This window comes from Coloeus monedula, assembly GCF_965178545.1.
Source record: "Coloeus monedula genome assembly, chromosome: 12".
Taxonomy (NCBI): domain Eukaryota; kingdom Metazoa; phylum Chordata; class Aves; order Passeriformes; family Corvidae; genus Coloeus; species Coloeus monedula.
In genome coordinates, this window is record NC_138792.1 from 10,448,318 (window position 1) to 10,460,723 (window position 12,406).

Here is a 12,406-nt window from a genome sequence, read left to right on the forward strand (position 1 = left end):
AAATCCTTTCATAGATTTAGAAATATTCACAGATCTCTTTCCCAGTACAATATGCTATTATTTAAGAAATTGTATCTACCACAGCATACAAATTCTAGTAATTCTGACCACTGGAAAACAGTTCTTCAAGTGCAACAAAGATATCTTGGGTTTCTGAAAGGTCCTTCTTAATTAATTTATAAGAAAACCTGATTTCATTTTCTAGTAATATCGGTGCTTTTTTTATGTATCTCTGCATTACTCACACTAGGACTGGCCCTGCACACACATCTAACAAAACTGCATTGAATAGGTGGTTAAGAGATCAGTCTCGAACTGCAAGATCTTTGGGAGATGATCAGAAGACAAACCTGTTAGTTTGTCTGAACTGTCAGGAAAAAAAAAAAACCCTTAACAGGTAACAGCACAAACGCTGAAGAGCAAAGGTGAGATGTTTCCTTTGATCATCAAAAAGTTATTTCTGATGTCTAAAAAACAAAAACCTAAAAGAAAGCAAACACCACCACTCAAAAAAAAACCAAAAAAACCCCCAGAAACCAAACCACTAGTTGCCCCAAAAGTAAAAACTGAAACCTGATTCAATTAGGGCTTTCAACAAGACAACACTGTCAGCAATGAATCAGCAAGTCTCTTTTACACAAAAGAAAGAAAATAGAAGTAGACTGCATTTTCAATTTTGATAGTGCTTTCTGTAGATGAAAAAAGCCTTATCTAAAGCCTTTAAACACACTTTCTGCTGAGATCATTATAAAAAGCAGTATTTTGCTCCAAGATCACAGAGGTCTTTTCTAGAAGCCAAAAATCTGACAATGTATGGTAATTCTTGGTACATATTTGAGCTCAGTGTAGGAAGATCATCGAGAAACACAACAAAATTGTATCTATTACTGATTGCGGTCTCTCTCACCAACCTTACTACAACACTACTATTTTTAAGACTCCACATTTATTTCTTTTTACAGAAAACCCGACAGTAAGAAGCACCTTTCAAAGTTTTTTAAATATTAATAGAGAGACTAATAACTACCAAAACCAATTACAGAACAAAATTAATTATTCGCTGTCATTTATGAACACTTATCATATGCATACCATCTAGAGTTGCACTAACCTCCTTTCTCTTCTGTAGTAAGAGTTCCAGCCTATCATTAGCTCGTTTCCCAATTATTTTATTTCGTTCTGCTTCATACTGCCGCTGTGTGTTGTCCATGTTAATACTTAGATTTAATGCCACATTCACTAAAGCAGTCATCAGTTTCATGGCTACAAAAATAAGTGAAAAGAATAAGGATTATTTAAAAGGTTACCTGATCAAAAAAAACTTAGAAGAAAAATCTTGACACCTCTTCCTGTCAATCCTTTCTGTATTTATGAAAATATAGTCACTGTAAATTTTTAGATACACAAACTTGAGCAATGTCTTACCAAGCACTGCATCATTATTTATCAAGACAATAGATGTAACACTGCTATTCTGTTCTTTTTTGTCGCTTCTTTAATGTTATGTGCATTCTTTTTATTATAAGCAAATTATTACTGTTGAATTGCGATAGAGGGTATGTTTCCTCCCCAAAATGAAGACAGAATATAAAATTTACAAACATAGCTCAAGAAATACTAAAAGAATTCCATTATCAGAGTCAGTTAGACTGATACCATTCAGTCTTAAATATACAAGAAGTTTCTTTCTTGAAAAGGAAATGTCTTAGACAACCAATGCCACCATATCACACCAGTCTTTTCCCCTCAATTTAATTTTCACAAGGGGCAGGTTTTTCAAAGATTCATTTATTAGCAAAAGCAGAGAAAGCACATTAGCCAACTACAACCCAGAAAACAGAAAAGCAAAATATAAAATACACTTGCACAGGATTTTTTGTGTGCTTTTCTTTTTAAATCAACCCTTTTTAAAAGGGTGCATACAAATAATACCCCATTTTCAGACACTAGAAGGTGATCAATTGTGTACTTGCTTATCTTGTGAGCTCCTGTAACAAGGCATAAAAGGGCTTGCACTGGCAGAGAACACACAGAAAATTCTTGTGCATGTACCACCAGCAAAAAGCTGATGAGCAAGGCTTAAAAGACATGCAGTTATATGGAAATATCATTTCACACTGTGATCTCAAAGGATATCAAGATTAAAGAACAAGTCTCAGCTAATCACAGAAGCCAAAATTACCAGAAGTACCAGTAAACATGGACACAAGGATTTTGTTGGCACTCTTTTCTGTATAAAATAGTCTTCAACAATACAAACAGTAAAACTCAAGATGAACACACAAAACCAACATAATTGATACTGATGTGAACAAATGCAAACATATGGCTACAAAAAAATATTTTGTGTGACAGAAACTGACATGCAACAGGGCAATTTCTGCAACTTTTATTCAGGCACAGCTCAAATTAAAAAAAAAATTATATAAAAACTTGCTATTTAAGACCTAGAATTTGTATTAGTCATATAGTACAACAGTCAGAATTGCTAATACAGCAGAATCTGGAAATTCTCCTGAAATAAACGGTTTTGTTCCTCTCTCCGTAAGAAATGTCCTGGCTGGTGGAAGTCTCACACAGCAGCAGCAGCCCCATGTGCAGTGTGCTAATGTAAATTCAAGAAAACTATCACGGATATAGAAGGGCTGACAGGACAGTCAGGACTGAAGCCAGCTGTAAATCAGCCAGGTTCAGGGAAGCTAACAATAATTATTTCCAGTGTGGCAAAACCTCAATTCCACGTAAAGGCTGAATTTACCTTGTTCAAAGTAAAATTGCTACAATAACCTCATATAAGCTGACAGCCACACAATACCATTCACAATCCTTCCTCAATAATCAGTGCAAGTTTAGGACTTATCCTAGAAGCTCATCCTTTGTCCATACAAAGACATATTTCTTTGAAACACTCTGTACTTAACTCATAAGGGATTTCTTTACAATTTAACAGATTGGGAAAAAAATTATGTGAAAAGGTCAATTACATAAAACAAATTTAGAGACTGTATTACTGACGAAAAAATTCTTTTAAATTATTTCTAATGCAAAGACTGGAACTGCTACTTTACACTGCACCATGGCCTCAATATGTAGCACAAAATAAGTTTGTAGTAAAAATTGCATCCAACATAAACTACAACTTCTTTTTGACTTAATGCAGAGCATGAACAGGTTCAACTGCATTTGAGGTTAAAAAGATTTACACCCTTATTTATGACCAAAGACAAACTAGTAGAATCAACAGAAAAGTTTGCTTCTATTTACTTTTTCTACTAGACTTAAAGGCAATAAAAACTAAGTACCAATAAAAATTAAGCTAGCAAAGAATGCTTTAAAATAGTGCTGTATTTTTCAGTACCAAAAATCCAAGATAAAAAGCTGTCCCAAAGCAAGTTGCATTAGATAAAAACTGTATCACACAATAAAACACAAGCTGAATGTTGAGTATCAAGAAGTTTAACCAGAGTAATTCTGTCCCGTGCAACAGAAAACATTAAACGTAAGCAATACCCAAATAAATACATAATTCACTGACCTGCCAGTGTGCTAGTGTGCCGAAACGCTCTGACTTGTGAGTCTGACAGCCCCGTAAGCAGTGAAATGACAGTATCCATCATATATTCATCATATATGATGCTATATTGACATTGTCGGACGAGTACTCCAATGAACTCACAAAAACTGGATTTGAACTTCTTCCACTGGGGGCCAGCCATAGTTAGTGGATAATCTCCACTATCCTATTAAAACACAGAAAAGGAAACAGGAAGCTCTTTCAAACATCTTAAAAGTTATTTCATTAAATAAAGATTAAGAAGAGATGGGTACAACTTTAAACCCAAAATCTCCAAGGCCTTAGAAATGATACATCAGAAGAATATGATGCCATAAATATGCATATACTTTGCAGCTGAGGCTTGTTGTAACACAAAGACAACATTCTAACCACTAGTTTATCTTTCTTGTTTGACTCAAAACCAAAAAAAATTACATGCATTATAAATCTGCTTCATTACACTAGAACCATCACCTGGACAGTTAGGTGACAAGTTTAGGAACAGTCAGAGGAGGATCATAAAAATGTTTACAGGGAAATGCTTACATATCAGACTGAAACTTCCTGAAGTCATAAAATTACCTACTACAACACCTTGACTATAAAAAACATGTGTTCCTCTTCTGATATGGGAGCCTTTACAAATGATGGTAAAATGACAGGGAGAAAAAAATAATCATTTGTGTCAGTGCTTCTGTGAATAGTTTCTTTAAGAGGCTGAACAACAATACAGATTGAAAAATAAAGAAAGTATCTATGAAAAGGGATTAGAAATCTGAGAGCTGTTCATTACAATTCTGTTACCAAAAAAAGTGACCATGACTGTGATTAAAAACCCCAAGTACCAACAGTCCCAGGTGTGGCTTTACAAATTTTATACAACTACTGCCTCAGAGCAACCAAATCTATTTATGCATTGAGGTAATTCTAAGGAATGCTAAAATCCTTTTACAGAAAAAGATATTACATTTTCCCCTCAGTTTAAGTTATGGATGTTTTTAATTATTGGAGGGGTGGCAGTGGAGAGAATTATTTCTGTACTACACAAATTTGGGGAGGAGGTTTTAAAGCTACATTTACGTTCTCTGAAACACAAGATGAAAGGAACACCACTCAAACCCAGGAAAACCAAAACCAAACCAAAACCAAATCAAACCAACAAAAAAAAAAACCCAAAACAAAAACTACAACAAACAAACAAAACAAAAATAACCCCACCCATTACCCACCAAAAAAACCCCCTACACAGCTCATTTACCCCAACGCTCTGTGGAACAGAAAGTGACAATTTAAAGGGAGAAAAGCCATAATCCCCATGCAAGGAAAAGTATTAGTCTTCAACTGGAGAATAATCAAATTTAAATCCCCACAATTTGTAGATTAATGAGTGCATAGACATAAATTTAGCAACCACTTTAAGAGAGAATTTAAAGCCTTACATAAACATCAAGATAGGGAGGGATCCCCCATAGTGCCACCATAGTAGGAGTTCCCACTATTTAAAAACTGAAAGTCAGTATTGATTTCTTAAACCACTAATCAAATATGTTGCATACACACAGAGCTTTACTTCCTGGTTTTATAAATTCAGTGAAATAAGAGAGTTTAATATTTTCATTCATAAAAGTCCTGTAATTTCTGCAACTCCTTATTCTTGAAATAAATGTTTAGCAATGTGAAGCAGCAAGATTAGGACAAGTAAAAAGAAAATAAAAATTAATATTATACATAATCAGCACTTCATTAACTTACCTCATCAAATTCTTCAGTCATTTTTCGGATTATTTCAGAATTCTGCATATGTCGGAACATCTCTGCTGTGACAACTCCTACAATTTAGATATTAGGTCATTAGCACTGTTAATATGAAAGCTGTAGATGGCATATGACATACCTACTGCTACAATGTAAAAAGAATCCATTTTCACCTAACCTACTGATTACACATGTATATTTTTAATAAATTTCACATTTTTTCTTCTAGCATCCATGTATAATAAGCACTTAGTACCATTTTTATATGTGGGGTTTATTATTCTTTTCAAGAAGTGTTTGCATGTACATACACATCTAGAATTTACTCACTCACTCATATTCGGAAGTCAAAGATACTTGTGCCAGACCTCTGTATCAGCGAGCAATTACACCATCTGAAGTGACCTTTTTGGACTCAATATTCTAAATGGTGCAAGACATTTCTGAACAGCTGTACTGCTACTTATTACCTTCTGCACTGCAATAAACAGAGTGCTTTCATGCAATTTCTATTTGTCTTAGCCTCAAATTGTTAGACCTCCCAAAGTTTACTGCAAAATTCATGACAAGGATCATCACAGAAAGCACTGAAAGATTCTGTGGCCTTATCTTGTAACAAAAATCAAAAGGTCACTACTCTTGAAAGTGCAGATAACCTCTGAGGAGCACTGTTAGCTTTCTAGAGATTTACGCACATTAAAGGTTTTATCAGGACAGAGAAACACTTGGGCAGAACAAATTACATCCAGTCCTCCTCTATCAAGCATAGGGACACTGGAAGGCAAGTTACCTTCTCTTCAAAAGGAGGTGAGGTAAAAGAATGGAGGACACGGAAATGAAGAAAGAAAAGTCAGAAAATAAAGAAAAAAAATATGGAAACACAGTCTTACTGTAGACAGGCAACATGAAGTTGTCCATAATATCTTTTAAAACAAGCATATCTACAAAAGCTATGAAGCATTCTTAAAACAATCAACATAAAGAAACAGGTACATCCAAATTAGAATTTCAAGAGTGAACAAGCTGAACTATCAGTGTTAGGAGAGATGGTTTTCTGAAATAATAGCAGGAACAGAGGAAGATGAAGCACACGTTAAGTACCAGTACTGACTTCTATCCACTGTAAATACAAAAAGGCTTAATCAACACTTTAAGCTACAGTACAATATTTCTAAACTTCCTGCTCCCACCTTCGGAAAGAGTCATTTAACTCCAAGAACTTGATAATGTAAATTAGCTGTGGGATGAAACAGTTCTACAGCATCAGTAGTATGAAAGCAAAGATTGAGAATCATATTATAATATTACTTAAATGGATGAGTAACCATTTCAGTATCTTACCTTTGCAGCCTGAACACTGAATAAAGAAGTTAATGAGATCAAGAAGTGCTATATCTCTGTCATGTTTGTATGACTCTATCCAGTCATCCACTACAGACTGAAAGAAAACAAATAAAAGGCACTGCTCAGTTTTCTTAAATTGAAGACGTTGTCACTTAACTGCTTTCCAGTAAGTGGTGGTTCTTCATCCCTTAAGTAATTTGAACCCTCTTTTTTGATTAATACAGAACTAAATGTTTAAATAATCTTTTACTGTCTTAAGTTCTCAAGAACTCATTTTATTCTATAAACATATACCAGTACAAAACTGACACCTAAACATAAAGCACAGGAATACCATATACTCCTACAGTAACGTTTTTGGAGGAAGAATACAAAAATAATTGGGGTATTTTACAGAATCACGTTTTTTATTTACACCCTCCTCCTGCTCTGCCAAACTATTGACACTTCTCTGAAGATACTATTTGTGCATTCAATTCAAACAGCTACAGCTCCCTATACTCTTTAAAAAATGTGCCTCTTTGATGAATTTGCTTCAACCACGTTTGCTGTAACAGGATCAACAGCACTGCCCTACACTCCGTGGATATTAATTACTCTGTAGTCACTAAGCCAAATAGGAACAAGCATGTTTTATTAAAAAAAACCTTAATGTGAAGCAATTAAACCTGTGATAATCATTTTGAGAAAACAGAATTTACCTGCAATTATGTTTTAACCATCCATTTGTAGAGTACAAACCATCTACTGCCAAGGTCATAAAAGCACAGAATCACACAATTTTATTAACACAGGTACAAGAGACTCACTCGGGTCTGACCTTTTTTAATACGTTCATACCCTTCCCTAAATGATGGAATAATTCCGAATTTCAAAGACAGTTGGACTATGAAGCATCTCCAAAGCTTCCTGTCTGTATTCTCAGTGCTCACCCTCACAGGCAATATTGCTGCGAGGACAAATAGAACATACTGCCGTTGAGAAAAACATCTGAACAGAGATACAGCTAAATCCCTTTTCCCCGAATCTCAGATTGTGTACAGTGTGATGCACAACTTCAACTTCTGTCAGCAAGACAAAAAGTATGAAAAACTCAAAGTGAAACTGTCATGGTCTTTCCAGTAAGAATAGAATCTGTGAACTAGAACTGAGGGGATTGACCTAAAGGGAGGGATGAAATATGAAGAAAACATCTTAAATTTGGCTTCTAAAGAAGGTCACCATGCAAGAACTGAAGAATGATAGGAATGCAATAAATATTTCAATTAGGTAGTTTTGTTTTCAGAATCTATTCAATTTAAAGAAGCTCCAGCAAAACAGTCGTCTCTTGAAGTGTTTTGTCTCTGTGAATGAACCACCTCTTATTCCCAGAGAACAGACACTAATTCACAGAATCACAGAATGGATTAGGTTGGAAAAGACCTTTGGGGTCATCGAGTCCAACTTATGACTTAACACCACCTTGTCAACTAATTCAGAAGGTACAGAATAGAATTTAAAATAAAATAATTCACTTAAAATTATTACCAAAATTTTTCCAGATAAGCAAACGCTGAGGGCCATGGAGAAAACTTTGTACTCTGACTGCTGAAATGGACTTTATTTTAGAAATAATTTGAGAATTTTTTTTTTCCTAATTTTAAAAAATTGACAAAGATTCAGGTAACAATTTCCCAATTCAAGACAGTAATCAGAGCTGGCAAAGGTCCATTTCACCCTTGGAAAGCAAAATATTTTGACTGTATATCATTTTAAACAGCTAAAATGTCATGAAGATACAATTACTGATAACTGGCTGAAAAAGTTGCACACAGAGCAACAGTTAGAGAAGTATTGTTTTTCCATCCACTTTGAAATCGAGCAAAACAAATGACGGGAGTATCAGAATTTCTCCGTGCAAATACATCAAAGTCATGTGTTCTTGTTCCCAGCTGTAATGCAGGAGCCTGCAAACCTTGAGACGACTGCACAGCGACCCAGCTTCCTGCATGTGTGTTACAGGAGCTGTAAACTCCAGACTTCCAATCCCAAAGATAGTCTTTCTTCCACAATGCCAAGGAGTCACAGGAGTGAGTCAGCAGGAAAGCTTCATGGCTGACAGGCTTACACTTTATTACACTCTAACCCTATCTTGACTGGGAGACCTACAGACAAGCAAACACTTTTTAAAAAACCCAGCAAAAACAGAGCAGTATTTCTTAATAGTCTGACTTCAGTCCTGTAAGTAAATGCAGTGCAGAGAGTGCCTAACGTAGATACTTGAACAGGTTAAATTCCCCCTAAGTTGACTTGGCCAGAGTACATTGCTACACTGTAATTGGCTGGAATTCGGGTCAGGAAATTTAAAGAGGAGCTCTTAAGTTGTAGCTAGTGATTTTACTTTGGGTGCAAGAAGAGAAGCAGCTATTTATTTTCAGATAACCTAAGGTCTGGATGCAAGTAAAAACTACAGATTCTCACTAAGTTCTATGACAACGGTAAGTCTGAACCACATTTGTATTTAGTTACCACCACACAAAAAGAACTTTAAAGTCATGCAATCCAAAACAACCTTTTTTCATTCCAGATACAAAAACTTACTTTGAATCATAGTATGAATTTATTCATTATGTATGTAATTACTCATGAATAACATTTTAAAATGAAAAATCAGTTTATTCAAATTCAAACATCAACAAAGAAAAACCACTTTATTTTGATCTTTATATACAAGTAAAACTAGCAAATTGAAGGAAAAAATTACTTGAGATTTCATTTGATTAAACTGCATGTAGAGGAAAATACTGTTATATTTAAATTGTATCTACATCCAAGTCATAGAGATATCCCAGGTCTTACCTGCATAGCACTCTTGCCCATTTTAACTACTTCAAACAGCATCATGTTTTCCACACCATTCTGTTGGTGATGTCCATTCATCCGATTTGGACCACCAGGTTTCCCTCCTCCGTTTCCACTTTTCCCCTTCTCTGCTGGTCCTTTTTTTCCTTTTTTACAGGTCTGCAATCACACACACAAGAGGTTTTACTTAATTACTATGAAGTATTAAAGAAATCACTATCCATACCATAACAAATATAGACAAGGCCTTTGATTTTCAGCAACCATATTTTTTAAATATTTTACATATATATGTGTGTGTGTATATATATACATAAACTCAAAAGTTGAGAACAGCAGATCCTAAGTGATACAAAGACCAGCAAGAACTCCGCAGGTTCCCCTTCCTCCTTCCCTCATTTAAAATCTTTTAGCAACTAAAAATGTGATTAGTGATAGCGTATAACACAGATCTTTCTTGTGTTTAAATTGTAAAACAGATTATATGTATTTCCTTTAAAACAGCTAAGGTGATTCCCTTAAAACATCACAAAGTCTCCTCTGCAATTCATTAACCTTTTGTTTTTTCATATGAACATACATTTGCAAGTGGGGGTGAGGAAGAGCGGACAGGTGTCCTCGTATTTGATTTCTCAAATCAAGTATGACTTACAGAAAGAAAAACATTAAGTACAAATTACATGACCATTGTGCACAATCTATCACCACCTCTCAATAGCCAGGTGCTCTGCACTGGTACAGGCACATGGGGTGTCCAATGAGGGGTCACAGTCCAGGCCAGCACTCAGCAGGGAAGGAGCCACACATGGTGGGTGTGAAGCCAGTGAGAGGCACATGGGGAGGACAACTGTCCAAGGAAGGGAGAGAAGGGCTGGGAACTGGGTTTAGACCTCCCACTCCACTACTGTAACCTCCTGTCTGCAACCCGTTAAAAAAACCCCTTTTAACAGCATAATTGGTTTCTGTTCACTTTTCAAATTAAAAGACACAGAAATCGTGATGAATTTAAGTATAGGATGGAAAATATGCCAAGAAACCAATCAAATCAAAGCTTATCCTTTCCTTCTCTACTTCCCTTATGCCTTCAGAGCACTAAGAAAATACCACTGAAAACAGTCAAGATGAAGCCTTTCCATGCAAATACAAATATGAACTCTAGCCACAGAACACTTGCAGCATTTTCAGAAAATATTCCTTGCTCATTCAACTTCGAAGCAAGTGCTAAGCTCTTCAACTTATAACAGTAGAAACGTTTCAGTATCCCTGAAGACTGAACATACTTTGCCTTTGCCTTGTTTTTGGTTTTTTCCTTCAATATCCTCAAAGTCTGTATCGGAAGAGAAGTGCGTTTCAGACTCCCTGCAAGGATGAAAAGACAAACCATTTACACATTTCATCAGAAACATTCTTAAATATACTACATAAGATCACAGTATGCTCTCAGTCCAGTAAGTCAACACCAACAGTGAAACTGTTTCTTTCGCAAGCCTGCTGTTGAGGAACAGAGCATATCCCCATACTCGCAGCCTATCCTGTCTCCTCTCAACAACGTATCTGTGAAGGAAGCCATACAGTAAGATTAAAAGATTTGAGGGTAGGTAGAAAATAGCAGCAGGCTGGGAACCATGCCTTTGGCATGTGACAAACATGACAACATCTCAAAAAGCAAAGAGCTTTAAATATCGGCCACAAATACTTAAACAAAATGAGAAGGAGAAAAAACCCAACAGCAAAAAAAAAACCCCAAAAGCATCACTCTCCCTGACAACCAAAGCGTCTCAACAGATTTCTTCATGCTGTTAGAAACTTAGGAAATAATTAAGAGGTTTGCACTTATGTTGAAAGGTACAGAAAATAAGTTTATGTCAGGTTTCCTCACCAAAAAGATAAGCTGTAGTTCTGTTTAGGCTTATAAGGTAAAAACATACTAAATACACAAACTCATTTATTTGGTTTCCTACACAGTAAAACATGCTGCATTGATACACAAATCCTTTATTGCCAACACTTGATAGGAAGATGGTATGTGAAATGACCTGAATTATTAACAGAGAATGCTTGGCTTGTGTATTCTCTATTTCTACATTTCCTGTAGAATTTAACTTAAATGATGCTACCTAGACCTCGTTTTAACACACAGATGCAGTAACAATGAATTTCAGCTACTATCTTACTGATACACACTTCCTGATTCAATTAACAAACCAATCAGAAAGATCACCAGAGGCACAGAGACTCATTCCTATGGATTTATTTATAACATTCTAAAACACTCCAGAAACCTACAGTCTCTCACTATTGCAAGTGTCTGAAAGGAGCTTGCTGACTTTTGACATGGATTCTGCCATGTCTGGTTTTGCTGACTATGTAAGCTGATATGGACTGGAAAAGCCTCCATCAGAACGCTGGAGGAGGAATGAAAGAAGGGAAAAAAATGGGAAAAATTTCTTCTTCAAATATTCCTAGATGTTCTTATTTTCACAGAAAGAACTAAATACAAACTCCAAACGCTCCACTAAACAATAAACTGTACCCACAGAGTACAAAACCATTATAAACATTTGTAAAAACATTATTTCATATTAAACCATCTTCCAATTTATTTCTAATCTTTATTTCTCACTGAAAAGAAAAAACACCCACACAAACTCATTGATACAAAACTGCATCTTTGTGTCTTTTTAGACTTCATAACTAAGTTAATCCATTTCAACAGTCTAGAGAAATGTATTCATGCCAATCCCTTGACAATAAAGGGGGATGAACTGGATTCTTTTGGTCTGCTTAAAATAATCACTTTACTTCTCTATCCAAAAGTGTAATCTCTACCTAATTCTAAATCTTGGAAATTACCCCAAGACAGAAATTCAAATGTCTGTTTCTTTAAAATTGTGGGAAGACTAAATGCTT

At 35.4% G+C, this 12,406-nt stretch overlaps 1 protein-coding gene across 4 annotated transcripts in view; it reads right to left on the minus strand.

Annotated features, from left to right (window-relative positions):
* Positions 1 to 12,406, minus strand: part of STAG2 (STAG2 cohesin complex component) — a 108,467-nt gene that overhangs the window by 59,258 nt on the left and 36,803 nt on the right. For all 4 annotated transcript variants that reach the window (XM_082289482.1, XM_082289483.1, XM_082289484.1 and 1 more), the window contains exons 3-8: positions 10,777 to 10,855; positions 9,494 to 9,655; positions 6,653 to 6,749; positions 5,309 to 5,385; positions 3,536 to 3,740; positions 1,112 to 1,263 (exon numbers count right to left, since the gene is read on the minus strand). In XM_082289482.1, the coding sequence (XP_082145608.1) occupies positions 1,112 to 1,263; positions 3,536 to 3,740; positions 5,309 to 5,385; positions 6,653 to 6,749; positions 9,494 to 9,655; positions 10,777 to 10,855 (772 nt within the window). The remainder of the gene's footprint in view (positions 1 to 1,111; positions 1,264 to 3,535; positions 3,741 to 5,308; positions 5,386 to 6,652; positions 6,750 to 9,493; positions 9,656 to 10,776; positions 10,856 to 12,406) is intronic.